This window comes from Musca domestica, unplaced genomic scaffold (genome assembly GCF_030504385.1).
Source record: "Musca domestica strain aabys unplaced genomic scaffold, Musca_domestica.polishedcontigs.V.1.1 1, whole genome shotgun sequence".
Lineage (NCBI taxonomy): Eukaryota > Metazoa > Arthropoda > Insecta > Diptera > Muscidae > Musca > Musca domestica.
This window is the reverse complement of record NW_026712114.1, coordinates 18,010,576-18,035,167: the sequence shown is the minus strand read 5'-3', so window position 1 is coordinate 18,035,167 and position 24,592 is coordinate 18,010,576. Positions and strand designations below refer to the sequence as shown.

Sequence of the window (24,592 nt, the reverse complement as noted above, 5' to 3'; positions counted from 1 at the left end):
GAACCTAGTAAATGCCCAGATTCTATAGCAGTATTACCATATTCTAATAATTTCTTTAATTGCAACAGCATTGCCATATGAAAATAAGTCGTTCCTAGTAACAACTATCCATATCCGGTTTATAAGCTCACATTTGAACTGGAGTTAATATAAAAATTATTAAAATTATAATTATTCAGAAATATAAAATAAATTTGTATTTATTTAAAATATATAATAAAATTCAAGTACTGCTAATTCACTAAGGTTCACCTGCAAAATCCCTTATAATGACACGATTCTGCGCACTGTAAAGGATATTTATTGCAATTTTTGACATTTCATTTTGTTATTCTTTTTGGGAAGTAAATATAGAAGAGAACGCAAGAAAAGGACACTGTGGGGTTGTATTGATTTTTATTTTCTTGCCAAACGTCAGTTGACCATTTCCCAGAAAAACAAAAACAACACAAACTATACACACGAAAAGAACATTTTGCGTGTGTGTGAGTGTAGAATCCTTAGATTCTTCATTAGACGTAGTGGTGCAATTTCCATGTAACTTCTTAGGATTAGGAAGCCATTAGTTGTCTTCCACCCAAAAAAACAAAAACCCGTAGCCATTAACCCAAGACGATACAACATCCCGGCATCAAAAGCTTGTGAATGCTCATTGAATCCTATCGAAATTTCATTGTTGAGCTAGTGACCACACAGTGCAGTATGAAGCGTCAGAATGTTAGGACGCTATCATTGGTGGTGTGTACATTTACCTATTTGTTGATCGGAGCAGCTGTCTTCGATAGCTTGGAATCGGATTTCGAATCGAAACGTTGGGATTTCCTGCAGGCGGTGAAAAATAATTTCATGAAAAAATACAATGTCACAGCGGAGGATTTTCGAATGATGGAAATTGTGATAATTGAGAATAAGCCCCACAAGGCCGGGCCACAGTGGAAATTTGCGGGGGCGTTTTATTTTGCCACTGTTGTGCTGGCCATGATTGGCTATGGGCACTCAACACCGGTGACCATTGGGGGTAAGGCTTTCTGCATGGCCTATGCAATGGTGAGTGGAAATATTTGATGGTTATTAAAAATAAATCATCTTTAATTCTTCCTCCCCATACAGGTTGGTATACCCCTGGGCCTGGTTATGTTTCAGTCGATTGGTGAACGTTTGAATAAATTCGCCTCGGTCATCATACGAAGGGCTAAGCGTTACATGCACTGCAGCCATACCGAGGCCACCGAAATGAATCTGATGTTGGCCACCGGAATGTTGTCATCGATCATAATAACCACAGGAGCAGCCGTCTTTTCCCGCTATGAGGGCTGGAGCTATTTCGATAGTTTCTATTATTGTTTTGTGACCTTGACTACCATTGGTTTTGGCGACTATGTGGCTCTGCAAAATGATCAGGCTTTGATGAATAAGCCTGGATATGTGGCTCTAAGTTTGGTCTTTATCCTCTTTGGCTTGGCAGTGGTGGCGGCCAGTATCAATTTGCTGGTGCTACGCTTTATGACCATGTAAGTTGCTGTTAGGTTGATCTATTCTAGATATGTTCCAGGTTTAGAATACCATCAAATGGACTACTTGGCATGGGAGATCACTAAATTTTGGGAAGAGTTAAAACTTTCTGAGGTATCTTTTAGATATAAAAGACATCTGAGGTCTCATATGGCCAGATGGGTTCCAATGGGTCATTTATATATGGAATCTCCCAAAGCCTTGTACCATAGGTGGAAGACATTTTAAGGAGAGCACTAAATTTCTGGAAGAAATAAAACTTTCTGACGGATCTTTTAAATAAAAAAGACCCTTAAGAGGTCTCATATGACCAGATGGTTTCCATGGGTCATTTATATATAGAATCTCTCAAAGTCTTATGCCATAGGAGGGAGAGATTTTAGGGAGACCACTCAATTTCTGGAACAATTAAAACTTTCTGAGGGATCTTTTAGATAAAAAAAAACCCCTTAAGAGGTCTAATATGGCCATATTGGTTCCAATGGGTCATTCAAATATAGAATCTCTCCAAGGCCCATACCATAGATGAAATGCATTTTAAGAATTCTTTCCAAGATAGAAATGCTTTTATCAGCCTTCTTTGCAAGCAGGACTTCCAAAAAGTGCCCTTGACATCCTCTATATAACATGTTTACCGAAAATCTCTCTTTTTCTCCTTCCAGGCAAGCCGAAGACGCCAAACGTGACGAACAAGATGCCCAAAATCTGGCGGCCGCCAATCAACCGGTCACCTTCGACACCGAGCACAGCTACAACATACACGGCAAACTTCTGAATAGTTCCAACTACATGACCGAATACGATGAAACTGCATCGATTTGTTCGTGTACCTGTCTGGGCGGTACCCGCTGCATGAATCACGAAACCTTTGCCGATCCCGATTTCAGGCCAACCGATATTATTGCCAGTACGATTAGCTTGAAACGGGCCTCGGTCTGATATCAATCGATGCCCCAGTTGGCTGAATGTGATTGTTATGGCCGTATGGTGTCCGGAACGTCTCATTGTTATTTGAATTGTTGTGCCAAAAATGAAACCTCCAAATCGCAAGAATGCATTGGTTATCGTATATTGAAATATTCATCAGATAGTCCCAGCTTTATGTGTAGTAATTCTTCCTAAGTGGCCAAAAGTGGAGGCAAAATGAAGAAAATCAAATTATTGCAATTAGTTATTCCAAATGAAGAAATTAGAAAAACAAAAAAAAACAGAACATCCTTTTATCTTGTATTCTTCCAAATATATAATAAACGACGAAACACAAAAAAATTGTTTTGAGGACTTACATAATTCTGAGAAGGTGACATGACCAAAAGGTCTTATTATGGAGGACCAGAAAGTGTTTTTTTTTCATAGAAGACTTCTGGTCTTCTATGAGGAGGTCTTCTCATAGAAGATCCGAATGTGGTCTCCTCATAGAACGCCCACAGGTGATCTTCTCAAAGAATACCCGAAGATACTCTTCTCATAAAAGACCCGAAGGTGATCTTCTCCTAGAAGACCTGAAGGATGGTATTCACATAGAAGACGAGAAGACCAATCCTCTAAAACAGAGATCAAAAATTCGTCTCAAAGACCAGAAGGTCTTCTCAAAGAAGGCAAAATGTCTTCCCATAAAAGACCAAAGGTTCTTCTCATAAAAGACCAAAGGGTCTTCTGATAAAAGACCAACAGGTTTGTTGAAACAAGACAAGGACTTCTATGAAAAAAAAAAACTTCAGGCATTATACAGGTCAAACGCCATAATTTTTTTATTTTTTTTTTAATTTCATCGAACGAAAGCTAAAAGTGTCGGAAATAACATCACATTTTAGAATAAGTTTAGATTTGTTCGAATTGGTCACCTTTAGCATGAATTATGGCATTCAAACGGCCAATGAAATCGTCACACGCTGCCCGAATGTTGCTCTGCGGAATTTTGGTCCATTCCCGGCGAAGCGCTTGCTTGAGGTGATCGACACTTTGGTTTTTTTTGGTGCCAACCTTGCTTTCCAAAATACTCCAGACACAATAGTCCAACGGATTGGTATCCGGACACTTTGGTTTTTTTTTTGGTGCCAACCTTGCTTTCCAAAATACTCCAGACACAATAGTCCAACGGATTGGTATCCGGATATTTTGGTAGCCGTTGTGCGCTGGATATGAAGCGAGGGACCTCATTTTGTAACCATTCTAGGGTGGCACGTGCTGAGTGCCATAGTGCTGAGTCCGGTTGTCCAAGGTCAAAATGTTTGCGTGCCCATGGCTTGAATACACCCTCCAGAATATTTTCGCGATAATATTCAGTATTTATTCTGATGCCACGGATTAATACTAGCGGAGAACGACCATCTGAAGTTTGTTGCAGTTTTTTCATCTCATCCTGTAGAAGAAGATCTTCTGATAGAAGATCAGATGGTCTCCAATAGCCGATTAAGGTCTTCTTATGGAAGAAAAAAGGTCTTCTCGTAGGAGACAAAAGGCCTTCTCGTAGAAGACAAGAAAGTCTTCTCATAGAAAACCAGGAAGGTCTTTTCATAGAAGACGTGAAGGTCTTCTCATAGAAAACCAGGAAGGTCTTCTCATAGAAGACGTGAAGGTCTTCTCATAGAAGACGTGAAGGTCTTCTCATAGAAGACGTGAAGGTCTTCTCATAGAAGACGTGAAGGTCTTCTCATAGAAGACGTGAAGGTCTTCTCATAGAAGACGTGAAGGTCTTCTCATAGAAGACGTGAAGGTCTTCTCATAGAAGACGTGAAGGTCTTCTCATAGAAGACGTGAAGGTCTTCTCATAGAAGACGTGAAGGTCTTCTCATAGAAGACGTGAAGGTCTTCTCATAGAAGACGTGAAGGTCTTCTCATAGAAGACGTGAAGGTCTTCTCATAGAAGACGTGAAGGTCTTCTCATAGAAGACTTGAAGGTCTTCTCATAGAAGACGTGAAGGTCTTCTCATAGAAGACGTTAAGGTCTTCTCATAGAAGACGTTAAGGTCTTCTCATAGAAGACGTTAAGGTCTTCTCATAGAAGACGTTAAGGTCTTCTCATAGAAGACGTTAAGGTCTTCTCATAGAAGACGTTAAGGTCTTCTCATAGAAGACGTTAAGGTCTTCTCATAGAAGACGTTAAGGTCTTCTCATAGAAGACGTTAAGGTCTTCTCATAGAAGACGTTAAGGTCTTCTCATAGAAGACGTTAAGGTCTTCTCATAGAAGACGTTAAGGTCTTCTCATAGAAGACGTTAAGGTCTTCTCATAGAAGACGTTAAGGTCTTCTCATAGAAGACGTTAAGGTCTTCTCATAGAAGACGTTAAGGTCTTCTCATAGAAGACGTTAAGGTCTTCTCATAGAAGACGTTAAGGTCTTCTCATAGAAGACGTTAAGGTCTTCTCATAGAAGACGTTAAGGTCTTCTCATAGAAGACGTTAAGGTCTTCTCATAGAAGACGTTAAGGTCTTCTCATAGAAGACGTTAAGGTCTTCTCATAGAAGACGTTAAGGTCTTCTCATAGAAGACGTTAAGGTCTTCTCATAGAAGACGTTAAGGTCTTCTCATAGAAGACGTTAAGGTCTTCTCATAGAAGACGTTAAGGTCTTCTCATAGAAGACGTTAAGGTCTTCTCATAGAAGACGTTAAGGTCTTCTCATAGAAGACGTTAAGGTCTTCTCATAGAGACTTAAGGTCTTCTCATAGAAGACGTGAAGGTCTTCTCATAGAGACGTTAAGGTCTTCTCATAGAAGACGTTAAGGTCTTCTCATAGAAGACTTTAAGGTCTTCTCATAGAAGACGTTAAGGTCTTCTCATAGAAGACGTTAAGGTCTTCTCATAGAAGACGTTAAGGTCTTCTCATAGAAGACGTGAAGGTCTTCTCATAGAAGACGTTAAGGTCTTCTCATAGAAGACGTTAAGGTCTTCTCATAGAAGACGTTAAGGTCTTCTCATAGAAGACGTTAAGGTCTTCTCATAGAAGACGTTAAGGTCTTCTCATAGAAGACGTTAAGGTCTTCTCATAGAAGACGTTAAGGTCTTCTCATAGAAGACGTTAAGGTCTTCTCATAGAAGACGTGAAGGTCTTCTCATAGAAGACGTGAAGGTCTTCTCATAGAAAATCAGGAAGGTCTTCTCATAGAAGACGTGAAGGTCTTCTCATAGAAGACGTGAAGGTCTTCTCATAGAAGACGTTAAGGTCTTCTCATAGAAGACGTTAAGGTCTTCTCATAGAAGACGTTAAGGTCTTCTCATAGAAGACGTTAAGGTCTTCTCATAGAAGACGTTAAGGTCTTCTCATAGAAGACGTTAAGGTCTTCTCATAGAAGACGTTAAGGTCTTCTCATAGAAGACGTTAAGGTCTTCTCATAGAAGACGTTAAGGTCTTCTCATAGAAGACGTTAAGGTCTTCTCATAGAAGACGTTAAGGTCTTCTCATAGAAGACGTTAAGGTCTTCTCATAGAAGACGTTAAGGTCTTCTCATAGAAGACGTTAAGGTCTTTCTCATAGAAGACGTTAAGGTCTTCTCATAGAAGACGTTAAGGTCTTCTCATAGAAGACGTTAAGGTCTTCTCATAGAAGACGTTAAGGTCTTCTCATAGAAGACGTTAAGGTCTTCTCATAGAAGACGTTAAGGTCTTCTCATAGAAGACGTTAAGGTCTCTCATAGAAGACGTTAAGGTCTTCTCATAGAAGACGTTAAGGTCTTCTCATAGAAGACGTTAAGGTCTTCTCATAGAAGACGTTAAGGTCTTCTCATAGAAGACGTGAAGGTCTTCTCATAGAAGACGTGAAGGTCTTCTCATAGAAGACGTGAAGGTCTTCTCATAGAAGACGTGAAGGTCTTCTCATAGAAGACGTGAAGGTCTTCTCATAGAAGACGTGAAGGTCTTCTCATAGAAGACGTGAAGGTCTTCTCATAGAAGACGTGAAGGTCTTCTCATAGAAGACGTAAAGGTGTTTTCATAGAAGACGTGAAGGTTTTCTCATAGAAGACGTGAAGGTCTTCTCATAGAAGACGTTAAGGTCTTCTCATATAAGACGTTAAGGTCTTCTCATAGAAGACGTTAAGGTCTTCTCATAGAAGACGTTAAGGTCTTCTCATAGAAAACCTGGAAGTCAACTCATAAAATACCTAAATGTCTATTCATAGAAGACCTGGAAGTCTTCTCAAAGAAGACCTGGAAGTCTTCTCAAAGAAAACCTGGAAGTCTTCTCATAGAAGACTTGAAATTCTTCTCATAGAAGACCTAAATGTCTTCTTAGAGAAGACCTGAATATCTTCTTATAGAAAACCAGGAAGGTCTTCTCATAGAAGACTAAGGGGCCCTCTCATAGACTATACTAAAATTCCTTCTCCTGGAAGACAAAAGGACGATAATGTCTTCTAGGAGACCAAAAGGTCTTCTATAAGACCAAAGAGGTTTTTCATAGAAGGGCAAATAGTCTTCTCATAAAAAAAATTCTCTCCTAAAAATCAGATATAAATCATAAAATTCGATTATATGAATCATTTATTTCAATTACTCTAAATACTTAAACAAATTGTGTTCCATAAATATATATATATATGTATTTACGTTTTTTATATATATGTATGTATATAAAACTCTATACTGTCCATTTAAAGTAATTGAACCTGGCTTCGAAATAAATGAAATGAGGAAAAACAAATGTTACAGTGAACCAAAAAAAAACAAACAGAGCTTCTTGTTGTGGAAACCATAAATGCTACCAAGACATTGGCATACCAACAAAGTTGGCATTCAAACAATACAAACTCGAAAAGGAAACTTACAATCATCATCATCGCAGAGACAAATGTGTTTTCCTTAATCTCGCCCTCTTGCCTTCTCTTGACAATTGATTTCTAATTCCACAACAAGCCCCAGTAATCATAAAAATAGGTTAGTATTAATTATTAAAAAATATAAATTAATAAAATAATGATAATAATAAATAAAAATTATATGCTATGAGGCATAAATTCAAAGCAACAACGGCTTCCTTAAATATATAAACTATTCATCAAATAATGCAAAGTAGGTTTCAAAATGCTTAAAAAGAAACTACTTCTTACAATAATTATTAAACATATTAAATTAAATATATATGTATATGCTTAAATCAAATGATCGATCATAATGGCTAGAGAGCAGCAACCACTGATTAAAAAAAATAAACAAAACAAAAAAAAATCTATGATAAGGCCATCAATTTAAAGTGGTGCTACAGTGGGCAATGAAATTCTGCAAAGCAATTCATGTGTTTATCCGTGTGTGTTTGTGTGTGAGTGATTGTATTGGTGTGTAATTAATATTTAACTAGACGATATATTTTGAATTAATTGTGACTAACAAATTTAGTTGGAACAGCTGCAGGGGAGGACGAACCACCCTCCACATTGAAGAACTGAGCTAACGACCGAGAGAGGGAGAGAGAGCAAATGTGTGTGTATGTGTTATCCTTCTGTCTCGTTTCCTTTACACATCATCGAACAGTCCCCGCGGTGGTTCTATGCGATTGGATCCCGAGGTGGCCATGAAATCATCTTCTTCATAATCACCAAATTCCAAACGATAATGACTGGTATTAGGTGGTTGTACTTGAGTGCTCCGACCAAAACGACTGCCGATTTCATCCGACAAACCGCCTCTAGACGCCAGTGTGTCATTGTAACGGGAGTTCGTTGATGGTTGGTGGCCCTTAAACGCCACATGGGCCTCAGTGCTAACCCCAAAACGTTCCTTCAATTCATCAGACAGGGATCGTGGCAAGGTGTCATAACGCAAATTATCACCATTACGTATTAAATCATCAGAGGGTACATTTGCACCCACGCGACTACCAACCCCTCCGCCACCACCCGTTGTTGTCGTTGATGACGAATTATTGGCATTCAAATTTCCATATTTGTTGACATAAATATTGGCGGTTATTGCCTCATTGTTTCGTGAAAACTCCCTTCTCCGATTCATGGCCTCTTCGGCCCGTTGACGCCGTCTCTTCTCACGGGCAATTAGGTCCTTGCCTTCCTGTACCAATTCCGTGGCAATTGTTTCATTTTGCAAAAACTGCTGGAAACCCAATGCATTTAGGGCCCGTGAACCCAAACTAAACCAGGTGGCCAAACAAAAGGCCAACATGCACATGGGAAAGTAGATATTGAAACCATTCGATATAATGCCAATAACATCCATGTGACCCATAATTTGGGTATAGTAGGTCTCCATGACACGTTCCTTGATAATATGCGAATCCATGTGTATGAGGCCCAAGAAATTCAAACACATGGGCGGGGTGAGGCGACACAACAACATGCCACTAAATATCAAACTATGTTCATTGGTCTGATGATGCGGCGCCAAATAGTAGAGATTCAGGAAACGTATTCTCAATATCGTCGAATAAGTACAATAGAAGAGGTAGCACAACACAATCATTGAAAACACTTCGATGGTCAGGAAATCATAGCCATGCTTGGCCACGTTGATGACATTGGCAAAGATCGATAAGACCGGTTTACGTTGGAAAAATGTCAGCTCGCTCCACACCACCATGCCGGACATAATGGCCGTGATCACACACAGAGACTTGAGCAAAGGGCTGCGCAACACACATGCCCAATACCAATGCAATGTGGGAGAATAAAAGAATCGTCCCATTTGGGAACGGGGTTTTGTAAACTCCGCCTTGAAACGTCTATCCGATGAATGCATATTCCTCGACACATCTTCCAAATACAAAACCTTTTCCACCTGTACACTCCATAGGGCTTCGGTGCGTTGCAATGTTTGCAGAGATTTTATCACTTGTCTATGCACACGTACCAATGCTTTTCCGGATGGAACTATGGTGGAGGTGCCACCACCATTGCCACCCCGCGAATAGTTACGTGCAGCTCTTTCTCGTAGCTCAGTGGGTACTTTTCTTAGAATTGTTTCCACACATTCACGTAATTCGTGGTTATTGGGTATCGATCGTGTTATGCCCTCCAACGATTCCAAAACATCATCAACATTCTCCTCAGCCTCGGCTTTGTCGGCACTCAATTTTGCTGCTTTAAAATAGGCATATTGAAGGGTAAAGCCTGGTTTGGCATTGTTCCACAATGACCGTGGCACCTCCACCAGGGCATAACCTGAAAGAAAAAGGGAAGGAGTTACAGAGTTCTCATCTAAAAACCTTTACACGATCCACCATACATACAAGACCTTTAGAAGTTTCTCTATACAAAGAAGAAACCTTTTTAGGTCTTTAAAAGATTTCTGCAAGACACTCTCTGCATAGAAGGCCTTTACAGATCCACCATACATAGAAGATCTTTTAAGATCCTCAATACAAAAGATCTTCCGTGCATAGAAGACTTTTATAAGATCCTCCTAAAACCTTCAGAAAGGAATCTTTCTATATAAGACTTTTAGAAAGCCGTCTGGCGATAGAAGGCCCTCAAAAAGTCTCCTACCTTTAGAATACTTTTAAGAAGTCTCATCCCTTTAGAAGACGTTTAAAAAGTCGTCTATATTTTAAAGAACTGACCTTCACAAGATTTTGTTATGTATGGAAATCGTTTACAATATCTTCTGCTTATACAACAGGTTCTTTGGAAAGTCTTTTACACATAGCCAAATATTTTCAGGAGGTGTTCTAGATATAGAAGACCTATAATAGGACCTCTGCCTATAGAATATCAATAGGAAGAGGAAGAGCTTCACAATGCATTCTATATATATTTTATTTTGTCCTCTTCGCTTTGAATTCCACTTACCCAACAATAACACCAACAAAAACAGACCCCATGTATTCGATGCTGACGATGCTATAGCCTTCAATTTTTGCCAATCCAATGAGACGCCCTTGGCCGCAATATATATTAACAATATGCCACATATAAACAAATATGATCCATAATAAATGGCATTCTCTATCAAGGCCGATTTCAATTTGCCCTTTATCGTAAAGTCTCCTGCTTTCAAATACGACTGCATTAAAGGCATTATCAACCAGGTGAGAAATTGTGAACTCCAATATATGATGCGCCACAGATTGGGGAAAACTTCATCGGGAATCATTCCCCAGGGTTGTTGACATTCTGCTAATTTCGCAGATGCCAAGGCATTAATTGAAGATGACGATGACAATGATGTTGGGGATGAGTCATTGCGTTTCAGCGAATGCTGATGTTGAGCATGTATTGTGACAGTTGTGCCTGCGGGCAAAGTGGCAGACGTTGATGCTAGTGTTGTTATTGCTGTGATATTGTGTTCTTGTACACATTGCCGATACAGTGTCTGGAAAGGGGGAATTAAAAAATTAAGTTATAGCCATATTTAATAAATCTCTTTGACTTACCGATGTCACATCCAAGGGTATGGTAAAAACAATTAGAAAGGAAAAACACCAGGCCGTCAAAACCGAAAGTGTTACAATTATATGCTGTCGTGGTATATTACCATAGCGGTATAATGAAAAGCCGGCCAAACACAAGGCCAAGCATATGGCAAAAGGTAATAAATAAGCCATAATTAATCGCCTCCCCTTTTTAGCTATCTTTAGAAATGGTTACGTGATTTGTTGTTGTTTGAGTGGGTGGGGGGAGGTCGGGGGTAACAATGTGCAAATGAAACCAAAAGTGCGTGCCGTGTAGACAGGTGCCTATATATTTAGCTGCTGCTTCTGCTGCTGTTGTCACAAAGCTCCTTTTTTAGTTCTTGGCCTTATGGGAACCTTTTAAGCGTTTCTCCTGCAACTGCCTTGCAGTATCACGTTGCATTTCCTCCAAGCGTTCCAGCGCTTGAGATTTCAATGGCATTAAGTGCGGCTTACAGAATACCAGCTCCGGTTTATGTTCGAAATACAATTTACCCGTTGTTGGTACAATTAATTCGATTTTTTCTTTGCTATACAAATCCTCTTGATTGGCTCTGGTGGTGTTATTGATTTCTACGCTGGCATTGGTTTTTGTCGTCATAATCAAAGGGCGGCTCACGGCTGCAGCGACAACAAAGACCAAACGACCCACCGACCGACCGACTACCAGTCAAAGAAACGTCAACGTTTTGATCTTTGATATTGTTTTTCTCGTTAACTCCACACGCACAACCACCACCACTGCTAAGCGTTAATAACAAACATTAGCCTCCTAAACTTTGTCCTTTATATATCGTTGTTGTTGTTTTTGTGACGAAGTGTTCTGGTTTCTTTGTGGGGGGTGTATATTTGGTGAACTGTTTTTTTTTCAGCGTTTGCCACTTGTCTTCCTTTCAACGAACAAGTAAGCAAAGAATAGTTTCTGTTGTTTTCTTTTGTTTATTTATTTGATCAAATTGACACTCATATTGTTATTGTTGTTTTTATCTTATCATTTTTATACGAAATATTTAATTTAAATTGTTATTTATATAGATTCTTATTAACAATTTCGTGCTCAACAGTGTCTTCCTCAGCAAAGTAGTAGATTACAAAGGGGATAGTTCTTTTTGTCGGCGTCGACTCATCAGATGTAAACCAAACGTCGGCGGCGGCGTGCTGTTTATTTTGCCGCCGGCAGCGAAATTTCGGATCGGGGGAGTTAAAGTTAAACACATCTAATTTGAATTTATCAAAACTTTAATAAAATATTTTTTTAGAATTATACAAGATTGGCGAATAAATCTTCGGTAAGGAAACCGTAACATAGCAAAACAACGATTGCTAAAAAGCGCCAAAAGATCGTAAAATTTTATACTTAAGGGTTCTAGAAAATCGAGAAATCCCATCTAAAGAGTTCTAGAAGAACGAGAAACAACATATTTTGAAGGACTCATGGACTAAAAGGAAGAATTTTGGGAAATAAAAGTTGTGTTCCAGAACCTACAAATTAGTACTAATTCTGCTACAACGCGTTCCCGTACTGCAAAAACTAGCAAAACTTGCAGCTCTCTCGAGAAAAAAATGGCGCTGAGTGGTGCACATTTCTGCTTGTTTTAGCTACATGAATTTGGCCGAGCAGAAATGTGCAAATTGTGAATTTGACATTTAATTGGCAGGGCTAACAAGGTTGAAAAATGTATTGATACATTTCAATGTTCCCGCGTCATAACAAAAATAAAGAAATGATCAACTTAAAAACTAAAGGAAAAACTAATATTTGTAGTGCAAAAAAACAAAAAGAGAAAATATGGAGCACTTTTGGATGATTCCAGTAGTGAAGAGGACTGGCTGAATGATGAATCAGATTATTAATTATTATAGATTATTAATTGTAACGTATCGTCTTCAATACTATTTTTTTTAAATTTTGGCGTCCGTTTCAGTAAGGTTTCGCCAGTCCGATTTGGACTGTTTGCTCTAGGAATTTTGACATTATATCGCATCTCTGCTAATTTTCCGTTCCCTTATTTTTTGAGCACACCTAATTGAGAATGACATTTCGAACTGTTCTCTCTTCTGCTAGTTTTACTACTAAAAAAGTACTGGAACACAACTAAATTAAGAACACTTGTTGTGGCGTGAATTTTTACGAAAATTTTTAGAAAATTGAATCTTTTTAAAACTATTTTTTGGGGAGCGAATTTTTAGAATATTTTTTTAGAGATGGAATTTTAAGAAAACTGTTTTCAGCGGTGCATTTTAAAATTATTTTGTAAACTGTGCCTTTTTGAGAACATTTTTGAGGGATGAATTTTTAAGAATAATTTCTGGGTGAGTGGATTAAGTGTTTAACGGGTTTGATCCGTCGATTTTTAAGAATATTTTCAAGTTATGAATTTTTTAAACTCGTGAATTTTAGTTATATTAGTAGAGGCATTTGGCTGGTTCCAGAACAGCCAGACTTGAAAGTAGTTTTTTTACTACGATAACCAAATTTCCCTTTACAATATCGGAGAAAACTTCAAAAGTAGTAGATTCTTTCAGGTTCTGGAACACACCAATTGATTTTTAAGACACATTTTTTAGCGGTGAATTTTGAGAATATTTTCTGGCGGCCTGGATTTTTAATAAATTATTTTGAAGCGTTAATTTTTAAAAGTATCTTTGAGTTATAAATTTTTTAAAAATATTTTAATTCGTGAATTTTTAGCAATAATGTTTTTATACCCTACAACACTATGAGTTTGGCGTATTATAAGTTGGATTGGGTCAAAAATTATGTAATACCGCGAAATATTGGTCCCCGACATAGGAAACTATATATGGATGTTCCCATCTCGCCGAGCTGAGTCGAACTAGCTATATATGTCCGTCTGTCCATGTTAATTTGTAATCAAGCTACAGGTCGCAATTATAGTCCGCAATTATAGTCCTCACGAAATTGAAAATGGAGGTGTGGTTGGGATCAGAAGAGAAACTTATTGTTTTTGGAGATTATTGCAGAATATTTGGACCAAAAATATATATTACTTGATCTTACTGTTGCTCTGCTGGCCACAATTATAAACCAATTGACGCGAAATGTTGCATGGAGTTAGACCAATTCGGACAATATTTAGCGGGTAAAATGAGGTATAAATTGTATGTATACAAGTAAAACAGCAGATAAGTTCGGCCGGGCCGAACTTTTAATACCCTCCACCATTTGGAAGGAACTTGAAAATTTTCAAAAAACTTCCGGAAACTACCACTTATATGAAATCTGTTATATGGAGACTATGCGAAGACTTGGACCTGATTACGAAATGTTTTGTCATAGGCTGTAGTACCCATTACGAACTTCAAATACTAAATTTGAAACAATTCCGGTGAATAATGTCGTAAAAATCATCAAAATATCGAGTATCGGGATGTAGTGCCCATTACGAATTTTAAATACGAAATGTGTTACAATTCCGGTAAATAATGTAGCTAAAACCATGAAAATACCAAATTTCGGGGGGTACCGTTATATTGGGGCTATACGAAGACGTGGACCTGCATACGATTTTTCTTCCATGGGTTGTAGTAACCATTAAGATCTCCCAATACGAAATTTGAAACAATTCTGGTAAATAATGATGCCGAAATCATTAAAATACCGAATATCGGCAGCTACCGTTATATGGGAGCTATACGAAGACGTGGACCTGCATACAAAATTTTTGGCATAGGCTGTAGTACCCAATACGAACTTCAAATACGAAATTTGAAATAATTCCGCTACATAATGTCGGTGAAATCATGATACCGAATATCGGAGGTACCATTATATGGGGGCTATACGAAAACGTGGACCGACATGACCAATTTACAAACTTAACCTGCCTATTAGTAAACTATGCATGAGTACAAAATTTTAGCCTTATATCTCAATTTGTTCGAAAGATTGATTGAGCGTGATTACAACAGACAGACAGACGGACGGACATCGCTAGATCGTCTTAGAATTTTACGCTGATCCAATTATATGTACAAACGGAATGACAAAGTTAATAAACCCTCCATAGAATCGAAAATTCTGACCATTACAGTGATGCTGATAGCCAAGATATGGGATATGCAGCAAAATAGGTACTATATATATGTAAAAGAAATAGATCTTAGTTATTCTGCTTATAAATCAAGAACCTGATTATATACAAATTGCAATTACCACCCGATCCTCACAAAATCTTGCATAGGGATAGGATTAGGGTCAGAAACCAAGCAAATTGTTTTTAAAAATGTTCGTTAAAGGGTTCAAATGGACCAAAAAAAATTAAAATTTTCCTGATCTTGCAGCCGCTCTACAGGTCAAAGTTGAAAACCACTCGACACTGAATTTTGCATGAGAAGAGTGTTAAGGTCATAGAAGAAGTCTAGCATTTTGGATGAGCATTGTATTACATTTAGCTCAAAAATGGACTACATTTTTCGATAGAAATTGTTTTGTATTCCTAACAACACAACGGAGTACGTAAATATTGGAGAAATGCTTCCGGTCAAACAGCTATGGGTAACATCTGACAGGGTTCTATGACAGCATTTCAAAAACAACATTTTCCAACATGAATTTGGACATAAAGGGGCTTCCAACATATTGTAGGGTATCATATATCCGTCCGTCTGTTGAAATCACTTTAGCTTCCGAACGAAATGAAGTAGGTTAATAAAATTTTACTTAAATGTGTATTATGTCTGCAGGACTTTTGGTATTGAAAATGGGTCATGTAGGTCCACGTTTTGGTATAGCCATATACCATATAATGGTACCTCCCGATATTCGGTACTTTAATGATTTTACCGATGGTGTTTGAAGTTTGTAATGATTACTACAGCCTAAGACAGAAAATGGTCTGTGCACGTCTTCGTATAGCCCGAATATAACATACCATTTCAACCGAACATAAGACTTTAACAGAATTTTTACCATTTTTTCGGCCCGGCCGAACTTACAGCTTTTTTACTTGTTCAGAATATATTTTCTGGCATGCATCTGTTTCGAAGGAACACCAAGTGTTAATTAAAAAAAAATGGAAGAAATATCATATCGTGTATATCTTACCAACAACACCCATCAAACACACAAAAAAAAAACAAACTCATTTTCAATAAATATTTGTTTTTTTATTTCGATTCCAAATACTGTCTTCCGTGTATATCTTTAACATAATTGTAACAATAGAAAAAATTACTTAATTTTTAAACTTAACTCTAAAATGAGAACAGGTAACTTATGTATTATTTAATATTTTGAGGTTCATTCAACTAAAAAAATAATCAGTCATTTCGATTAAATCTCATATGGAACACGAAGTTTTTCAGTCCACCTCCTCAACGGTGGGACCACTTCTGCCTTGGCCACCAAAGCCTCCAGCCTGTTGTCCACACGATGGCCCGGCTCCATGCAGTTTAGTCATGATGGGAGTGCAGATCTTTGTCAGATCCTTCATTTTGTCGTCGTATTCCTCTTTCTCAGCCAAGGTGTTGGCATCCAGCCATTTAATGGTATCTTCGCAGGCTTTCAATGCTTCACTCTTTTCTTGTTCCGACACCTTGTCACTGCCGGCCTGATCCAGTGCCTGCTTCACACCAAACACATAACTTTCCAGATTGTTACGGGCGGCAATCTTGTTGCGTTGCTTTTCATCTTCAGCGGCATACCTCTCGGCCTCATTAACCATTCTGTCGATTTCCGCCTGCGATAGACGTCCTTTGTCATTTTTGATGGTGATATTCTTGACATTGCCTGAACTCATTTCCTTGGCGGAGACATTTAGAATGCCGTTAGCATCCAAATCGAATGTCACTTCAATCTGGGGCACACCTCTTGGAGCTGGAGGAATGCCGGACAGGTCAAAGGTGCCCAGTCGATTGTTATCCTCGGTCATTACACGTTCGCCCTCGAACACCTGGATGGTGACGCCTGTCTGATTATCGGAATAGGTGGAGAATGTTTGAGTCTGTTTGCAAGGAATGCGTGTGTTGCGCTCGATGATCTTGGCCATTACACCACCAGCAGTTTCAATGCCCAGCGATAGAGGTGCCACATCGACCAGTAAAACATCTTGGATTTCACTACTCTTATCTCCACTCAGAATGGCCGCTTGAATTGCTGCACCATAGGCCACAGCTTCATCAGGATTAATGGACAAATTCAAACTCTTGCCACAGAAGAACTGTTGCAGCAAATTTTGAACCTTGGGGATGCGAGTGGAGCCGCCAACCAGGACTATATCATGGATATCGTTCTTGTCCATTTTAGCATCGTTGAGAGCTTTCTCCACGGGTTGCAATGTCTGACGGAAGAGATCGGCACACAATTCCTCAAATCGGGCACGACTTACTTTCGTATAGAAATCAATACCCTCAAACAAGGCATCTATTTCGATGGTGGCCTCAGTGCTCGAGGACAATGTACGTTTAGCCCTCTCAGCGGCTGTTCTCAGGCGACGCAAAGCCCGAGGATTAGAACGCAGATCCTTCTTGTATTTCCTCTTGAATTCATCGGCCAAATGATTAACCAGACGATTGTCGAAGTCTTCACCACCCAAGTGCGTATCACCTGCCGTCGAACGTACTTCGAAAAGTGAACCCTCGTCAATGGTGAGAATGGAGACATCGAAGGTGCCACCACCCAAATCGAAGATCAATACATTGCGTTCTCCTTTCAGGTTCTTATCGAGGCCATACGCCAAGGCGGCTGCGGTGGGTTCATTGATTATCCGCAAAACATTCAGACCGGCAATACGACCAGCATCCTTGGTTGCTTGACGCTGCGAATCATTGAAGTATGCTGGCACTGTGATCACTGCATCGTTGACTGATTTACCCAAATACGCTTCGGCTGTTTCCTTCATCTTTGTCAGCACCATGGAGCTGATCTCTTCGGGAGCAAAACGTTTCTGTTCACCTTTGAATTCCACACAGATCTTGGGTTTGCCACTGTCACTGACCACTTTGAAGGGCCAGTGTTTAATGTCTTCCATAATTTTCGGATCATCATATTTGCGTCCAATCAAACGTTTGGCATCGAAGACTGTGTTCTTGGGATTCATGGCCACCTGGTTCTTGGCTGCATCACCAATTAGCCGTTCGGTGTCGGTGAAGGCAACATAACTGGGTGTTGTGCGATTGCCCTGGTCGTTGGCAATGATTTCCACTTTGCCATGTTGGAAGACACCAACGCAGGAGTAGGTTGTGCCCAAATCAATACCAATAGCTACCATTGTGTTTTTCTATCTGTTTGCTGTCTTTCACGAAGTTAGTATAAATTTCGGAAAATCTTTCAATTGGCTTTTTAAAATATCTTCCTCGGCTTCTTTTAAAGTTTACTTTTTCTCACTTTAATTTTTAAATTTAACGTTGAATAATTTTACTTCTTGTTAGCAGTTTCTTCTTCGCTTGTTGTTTACTCTTTGCTTGTTTGTACTGAATTAATGCCGAAGAGAAATTTGCGGCTGCTATTTATATGGCGGAGGCATGCTGCAGAATTTGCCAGATACTCTTACGAGAAAATTGTTGAAATTTCCAGATAAGTTGAGAAGAGAGTTTGGTTTGTTTTGAAGAGAATTTCATATATTCCCATTTGAGCGGGTATTGAGTAAAGAGAAACGATTTCGTATTGCTCTCTTACGGCATGCGCATCAGTGTTTTGTTTATTTTTGTGCCGAGTGTGTGTGTTTGTGTGCAACAGATAGTCGGCACAACACAACACAGCGAAAAAGTTATTTTCGTGAATAAACACAACAGACAACAATGAATTGCTGCCATGTTTTGCTTTCTGTCGGGAAATTTCTTTAGCAAATTGCTTGGATGACGCATTTATTTCTTGTTGTTGACGAAATTTGATGGAAAAATTAGATAATTCAGCCGCTTCATTTAAAAGCTGACTATTGGAAAACGGTTAGAGGTATTTATATCAGAGTAGTGTAATTTAGGTTATGGCTATGGAGGTATATCAGGGAAGGGTTGTACGGCTATGACAAGTACTGGATCATAGCATGTGATTGCAGAATTCTAAAATATGACCTATAAGCGAAATTAAGTTATTTGGTGAGTAGGAGTTTTCATCTTCCCTTTTATGCAACGCATTCCCAACTCTTGAAAATTAAATCAAAGGCCGAGACATCATAACATGGAAAAGTGCATTTGGGAAAAGAAACTTTTATAAACTCCACCAATGGTCCCATGGGCCAACTATAAAAAATTATTCAACTTTAATTAAATAAAAAAAAACAGGAAATTACCACCACACCGATTTACGTTAGCAATGTGCTGCTAAAACCTTTAAAATATTTCAGATAGGAAAGTACCTTCCTTTGTGGATGCCAATATTCAATAGTGGACTATGATGTATATATACCTGCATATATTTAAATAATTATTACATTGATGTTCCACCTAGTGATACGGTATCAGTGATACCGGCTCATTCGATGAAAAATTTTGGTTAAAACCTGCAAATATTGAAAATTTATGGACAATTTTGTAGGAAGGGAGGCTGTTACATATTGGACTTGTAACAGGTTTACATTTTTACAGATTCAGAAACAGAGCAAATATCCATTCAGGTGCATATATCCCACATAAATGGAAAAAAGTGGATTTTCATTCGGGTAGAATAAAAATCTATTCGAAAAGCCAAATTTTTTTTGATAACTTTGCTATTGAAGAAGCGAAAAAAAAACCTTGAAAACTTGGAATCCCGTCGTGATGTGATATGCGACACAAGATAATATTAAGATTTCTGGGTACTTTTCCTTTGGGCATGGGTTTTAGATGTATATACTGGTCTGTCGATAACGAAATTATAAAATGTATGCTCCAACAACCTGTGATGAAGGATATAAAAATATATAGAGATATGCCATACAAATAAGAAAACATTATGTGGGCTGATGCCAGCAAACAACAATGAATTTCATGCCATAGAAATGCTATGGTAACATCAATTGTTGAGGTAGGTCAGAAATTATCTTCACCAAAGAGAAATAATCACCGGCAGACTACGCGAAAGAGTTTTTTTCCATTAATGTTTGATAGTCAGAGAAATATTTCTCATATTTTAGTTTTTAAATATGTAAACATGCATGTTCGTAGGTGTAGTATCAGAGCTCATCGTGTCGGCCAGCTACTGAATCACAATGTTATTTTTGTTAGGAACAGCCAATTAAATTAATTATGCTAATTAAAAAATTGCCGCTAAAACGTGTTGTTATTTATAGACAAATACCTCCAAACATGCATATATATTTGTACAGGCATGTGAAGATGAATGCAACTGTTTCCATTCAATTAAACATTGCGATATGTGTTGTTCTTCCTTATACCTTTCATGACTCCCACCACATGAGGCAAGTTATATGAATGGCTCTATTCTATTTAGAACAGTTCGTACTAGTCATCGCATTTCCCCATTCCAAATTTTAATATAAGACTTTATAGATCTATCACGGTCCTGATATTAAACAAAATACCTATTTCATAAAGTGTGCACAGTATCCAAATTTAAGTTTGACCTCTTGACCTGTTGAAATTAAGCCGGAGTTCACATTATTGTATAAAGAGCTATGAAATTTTGGCAAGCATAGTTTGCACGATCTGGAGCAGAACAATCCCTGTTAGGTGATTGGTTTTATAAAAACAATATTTGTCAAATTTGCTTGGAATCGTTAAATGTATAGATACAGTTCCCACATCCCCGAAGTCGATCTTAGTTTGATAAAATATTACATTTGGACGAAAAGAAGATGGGGAATCAAGCAAACATGACAAACAAATATTCAAAACAATGCAGTAAAAAAGATTTTTAGAAATGTGCATATTTGTGTTTGCATGTGTGTGCACTTTAGCCGTCACAACCAAATACAAATATCGGCATTAAACAATGCACCAAACAAATATACAACAACACGAAATTGAACGAATTTTCGAGATACAATTTTCCTCTGGCCCCTTCCACTTTTGGTAATACCATAGTAGTACGGGCAACCAGACACTCCACAAAATAACAATTACCACAACGGCACTCTCTTTCTCTAAGAGAGGCCGATAATAACAAACAGCCCACATTCATGCACACATACATTTCATAAACAAAAATAAAACGAATAATGCTCTCTCATATACATTGCGTGCATCATGCATGCCACCAACCACCCCACAGAGAACAAATCAAACGCGAGAAGAGAACAACCGATACTCTTTCGTTTTCTTAATTCTCTTCTCAATTTATCTGGAAATTTCTACAATTTTCTCGTAAGAGTATCTGGCAATTTCTACAGCATGCCTCCGCCATATAAATAGCAGCCGCAAATTTCTCTTCGGCATTAATTCAGTACAAACAAGCAAAGAGTAAACAACAAGCGAAGAAGAAACTGCTAACAAGAAGTAAAATTATTCAACGTTAAATTTAAAAATTAAAGTGAGAAAAAGTAAACTTTAAAAGAAGCCGAGGAAGATATTTTAAAAAGCCAATTGAAAGATTTTCCGAAATTTATACTAACTTCGTGAAAGACAGCAAACAGATAGAAAAACACAATGGTAGCTATTGGTATTGATTTGGGCACAACCTACTCCTGCGTTGGTGTCTTCCAACATGGCAAAGTGGAAATCATTGCCAACGACCAGGGCAATCGCACAACACCCAGTTATGTTGCCTTCACCGACACCGAACGGCTAATTGGTGATGCGGCCAAGAACCAGGTGGCCATGAATCCCAAGAACACAGTCTTCGATGCCAAACGTTTGATTGGACGCAAATATGATGACCCGAAAATCATGGAAGACATTAAACACTGGCCCTTCAAAGTGGTCAGTGACAGTGGCAAACCCAAGATCTGTGTGGAATTCAAAGGTGAACAGAAACGTTTTGCTCCCGAAGAGATCAGCTCCATGGTGCTGACAAAGATGAAGGAAACAGCCGAAGCGTATTTGGGCAAATCAGTCAACGATGCAGTGATCACAGTGCCAGCCTACTTCAATGATTCGCAGCGTCAGGCAACCAAGGATGCTGGTCGCATTGCCGGTCTGAATGTTTTGCGGATAATCAATGAACCCACAGCAGCCGCCTTAGCGTATGGCCTCGACAAGAACCTGAAAGGAGAACGCAATGTATTGATCTTCGATTTGGGTGGTGGCACTTTTGATGTTTCCATTCTGACCATTGACGAGGGTTCACTTTTCGAAGTACGTTCGACGGCAGGAGATACGCACTTGGGTGGTGAAGACTTCGACAATCGTCTGGTTAATCATTTGGCCGATGAATTCAAGAGGAAATACAAGAAGGATCTGCGTTCTAATCCTCGGGCTTTGCGTCGCCTGAGAACAGCCGCTGAGAGGGCTAAACGTACATTGTCCTCGAGCACTGAGGCCACCATCGAAATAGATGCCTTGTTTGAGGGTATTGATTTCTATACGAAAGTAAGTCGTGCCCGATTTGAGGAATTGTGTGCCGATCTCTTCCGTCAGACATTGCAACCCGTGGAGAAAGCTCTCAACGATGCTAAAATGGACAAGAACGATATCCATGATATAGTCCTGGTTGGCGGCTCCACTCGCATCCCCAAGGTTCAAAATTTGCTGCAACAGTTCTTCTGTGGCAAGAGTTTGAATTTGTCCATTAATCCTGATGAAGCTGTGGCCTATGGTGCAGCAATTCAAGCGGCCATTCTGAGTGGAGATAAGAGTAGTGAAATCCAAGATGTTTTACTGGTCGATGTGGCACCTCTATCGCTGGGCATTGAAACTGCTGGTGGTGTAATGGCCAAGATCATCGAGCGCAACACACGCATTCCTTGCAAACAGACTCAAACATTCTCCACCTATTCCGATAATCAGACAGGCGTCACCATCCAGGTGTTCGAGGGTGAACGTGTAATGACCAAGGATAACAACCGGCTGGGCACCTTTGACCTGTCCGGCATTCCTCCAGCTCCAAGAGGTGTGCCCCAGATTGAAGTGACATTCGATTTGGATGCTAACGGCATTCTAAATGTCTCCGCCAAGGAAATGAGTTCAGGCAATGCCAAGAATATCACCATCAAAAATGACAAAGGACGTCTATCGCAGGCGGAAATCGACAGAATGGTTAATGAGGCCGAGAGGTATGCCGCTGAAGATGAAAAGCAACGCAACAAGATTGCCGCCCGTAACAATCTGGAAAGTTATGTGTTTGGTGTGAAGCAGGCACTGGATCAGGCCGGCAGTGACAAGGTGTCGGAACAAGAAAAGAGTGAAGCATTGAAAGCCTGCGAAGATACCATTAAATGGCTGGATGCCAACACCTTGGCTGAGAAAGAGGAATACGACGACAAAATGAAGGATCTGACAAAGATCTGCACTCCCATCATGACTAAACTGCATGGAGCCGGGCCATCGTGTGGACAACAGGCTGGAGGCTTTGGTGGCCAAGGCAGAAGTGGTCCCACCGTTGAGGAGGTGGACTAAATTCTAATGACTGATTGTTAAATAAGTAGTTAAACAAATTCACAAAAACATTGCCAAAACGTTACTGATTGCCATTTTAGATGTTAAGTAGATTATTCTATGTTAAGCTAATTTAAGTAGAATAAGTAGTTGATATATGTTAAAGTAATACATGGAAGACAGTATTTGGAATCAAAAATAAAATTAATGTTCATATTTTTTTACAAAATTTAAATGATTTCGTTTTTGTCTAATTTTATTAGGGGCATTGGGAAGAAGGATTTGTCGGGTATATTTGGGTATTGAATTTCTCTAATGTCTAGAAAGTAATTTTGCATATTTTCTTGATTTTAATAAAATATTTCAGTTAGATCCGATTAATCTAACATTTGTTGCCACCTGTAGGTGTCGGAATATTGCTGTTTACGATTTGACTGGATATTTCGTGGGAATACAATTTTATGAGGTAATATTTTCCAAATGTAATCACCAAGTTGTAACTCTGATTTGTTGATGATCTCATAAAGCTAAGAGAAATTGACTGTTGAGTGGACTGTTGTTCTTGAGCCGCCCGGTTAAATGTTATATTTAGGCGTTTCAAATTATTCTTACACATGGTTCAGTCTTCCCCAATTTCTCTGGTTCGGCCTTTATACGCGAAGACCGTGGTATAGTGTTTACAGTTTTATACCCTCCAACTTGAAACGGAGGATATATTAACTTTGTCATTCCATTTGTAACATCGCTAAATATTCGTCGTTGACCCCATAAAGTATAAATATATATTCATAATCAGCATAAAATTCCAAGTCGATTTAACGATGTCCGTCTGTCTGTTGAAATCACGACAACGGACAAAACTGTTATTTTGTAGATTTTATGTATTTATTCGGAAAGTGGAACTATATGAATAATATAATTTCAGAAGAGGATGAACTAACGAACCTTTTTTTTTTTTGATTAACTTAATTTAATTAACTCGATTTCTTGAGAAGTGTAGTATCGAATTATGTGGTGGCGAAACTGAATAGATGATGTTGAAATAATTTAAAGTGGTCACACCAAACTTAAAGGGTATCAAATAAAATAGTATCCGTCGGTTTTGCCGACAGATGTATACCCTCAGCCAATGTTCGATTATTTTAAAATATTTTGACTTCTGTTATGAATTTTCCACTCTTGGCCCTCTATGGAGTGGGTTTTGAAAGAATGGGTCAATATTGTACATTTCGTATCGGACCTAAATAAATATGATATAAATATTATTATAAGTATATAAGAAAATCGAACATTTATATCCAATTTATGGGAAA

At 38.7% G+C, this 24,592-nt stretch overlaps 5 protein-coding genes across 5 annotated transcripts; 2 read left to right on the top strand and 3 right to left on the bottom strand.

The window, feature by feature from the left end:
* The first annotated feature begins 381 nt into the window (after nt 1-381).
* LOC101895107 (two pore potassium channel protein sup-9) lies at nt 382-2,782 on the top strand. The gene is made up of 3 exons (XM_005190485.4): nt 382-1,047; nt 1,111-1,511; nt 2,175-2,782. The coding sequence occupies exons 1-3, from the start codon at nt 646-648 to the stop codon at nt 2,449-2,451; spliced, it is 1,080 nt and encodes a 359-aa protein (XP_005190542.2). The 5' UTR covers nt 382-645; the 3' UTR covers nt 2,452-2,782.
* A 4,191-nt stretch (nt 2,783-6,973) lies between these two features.
* On the bottom strand, nt 6,974-11,003 carry LOC101894780 (LMBR1 domain-containing protein 2 homolog). The gene is made up of 3 exons (XM_011297077.3): nt 10,830-11,003; nt 10,246-10,768; nt 6,974-9,618 (listed from the first exon to the last, which is right to left on the bottom strand). The coding sequence occupies exons 1-3, from the start codon at nt 10,998-11,000 to the stop codon at nt 7,961-7,963; spliced, it is 2,352 nt and encodes a 783-aa protein (XP_011295379.2). The 5' UTR covers nt 11,001-11,003; the 3' UTR covers nt 6,974-7,960.
* A 164-nt stretch (nt 11,004-11,167) lies between these two features.
* Nucleotides 11,168-11,955, bottom strand: LOC101894947 (BBSome-interacting protein 1). Its single transcript, XM_005190484.4, has one exon. The coding sequence runs from the start codon at nt 11,446-11,448 to the stop codon at nt 11,182-11,184; it is 267 nt and encodes an 88-aa protein (XP_005190541.1). The 5' UTR covers nt 11,449-11,955; the 3' UTR covers nt 11,168-11,181.
* Nucleotides 11,956-16,161: 4,206 nt separating this feature from the next.
* On the bottom strand, nt 16,162-18,157 carry LOC101895629 (heat shock protein 70). Its single transcript, XM_059120077.1, has one exon. The coding sequence runs from the start codon at nt 18,077-18,079 to the stop codon at nt 16,172-16,174; it is 1,908 nt and encodes a 635-aa protein (XP_058976060.1). The 5' UTR covers nt 18,080-18,157; the 3' UTR covers nt 16,162-16,171.
* A 3,152-nt stretch (nt 18,158-21,309) lies between these two features.
* Nucleotides 21,310-23,326, top strand: LOC131801398 (heat shock protein 70). The gene has a single exon (XM_059120083.1). It carries the CDS (start codon nt 21,393-21,395, stop codon nt 23,298-23,300), a length of 1,908 nt encoding a protein of 635 aa, XP_058976066.1. The 5' UTR covers nt 21,310-21,392; the 3' UTR covers nt 23,301-23,326.
* Nucleotides 23,327-24,592: the final 1,266 nt, after the last annotated feature.

Bases quoted from the DNA above. Each gene is read 5' to 3' on its own strand.
- LOC101895107 (XM_005190485.4), top strand. From the start codon at position 646: ATGCTCATTGAATCCTATCGAAATTTCATTGTTGAGCTAGTGACCACA. The intron at 1,048-1,110 runs GTGAGTGGAAAT...CTCCCCATACAG, and splicing joins TCTGCATGGCCTATGCAATG to GTTGGTATACCCCTGGGCCT. The intron at 1,512-2,174 runs GTAAGTTGCTGT...TTCTCCTTCCAG, and splicing joins GTGCTACGCTTTATGACCAT to GCAAGCCGAAGACGCCAAAC.
- LOC101895629 (XM_059120077.1), bottom strand. From the start codon at position 18,079: ATGGTAGCTATTGGTATTGATTTGGGCACAACCTACTCCTGCGTTGGT.
- LOC101894780 (XM_011297077.3), bottom strand. From the start codon at position 11,000: ATGGCTTATTTATTACCTTTTGCCATATGCTTGGCCTTGTGTTTGGCC. The intron at 10,769-10,829 runs GTAAGTCAAAGA...CCCCCTTTCCAG, and splicing joins TACCCTTGGATGTGACATCG to ACACTGTATCGGCAATGTGT. The intron at 9,619-10,245 runs GTAAGTGGAATT...TTTTTCTTTCAG, and splicing joins TTTGTTGGTGTTATTGTTGG to GTTATGCCCTGGTGGAGGTG.
- LOC131801398 (XM_059120083.1), top strand. From the start codon at position 21,393: ATGGTAGCTATTGGTATTGATTTGGGCACAACCTACTCCTGCGTTGGT.
- LOC101894947 (XM_005190484.4), bottom strand. From the start codon at position 11,448: ATGACGACAAAAACCAATGCCAGCGTAGAAATCAATAACACCACCAGA.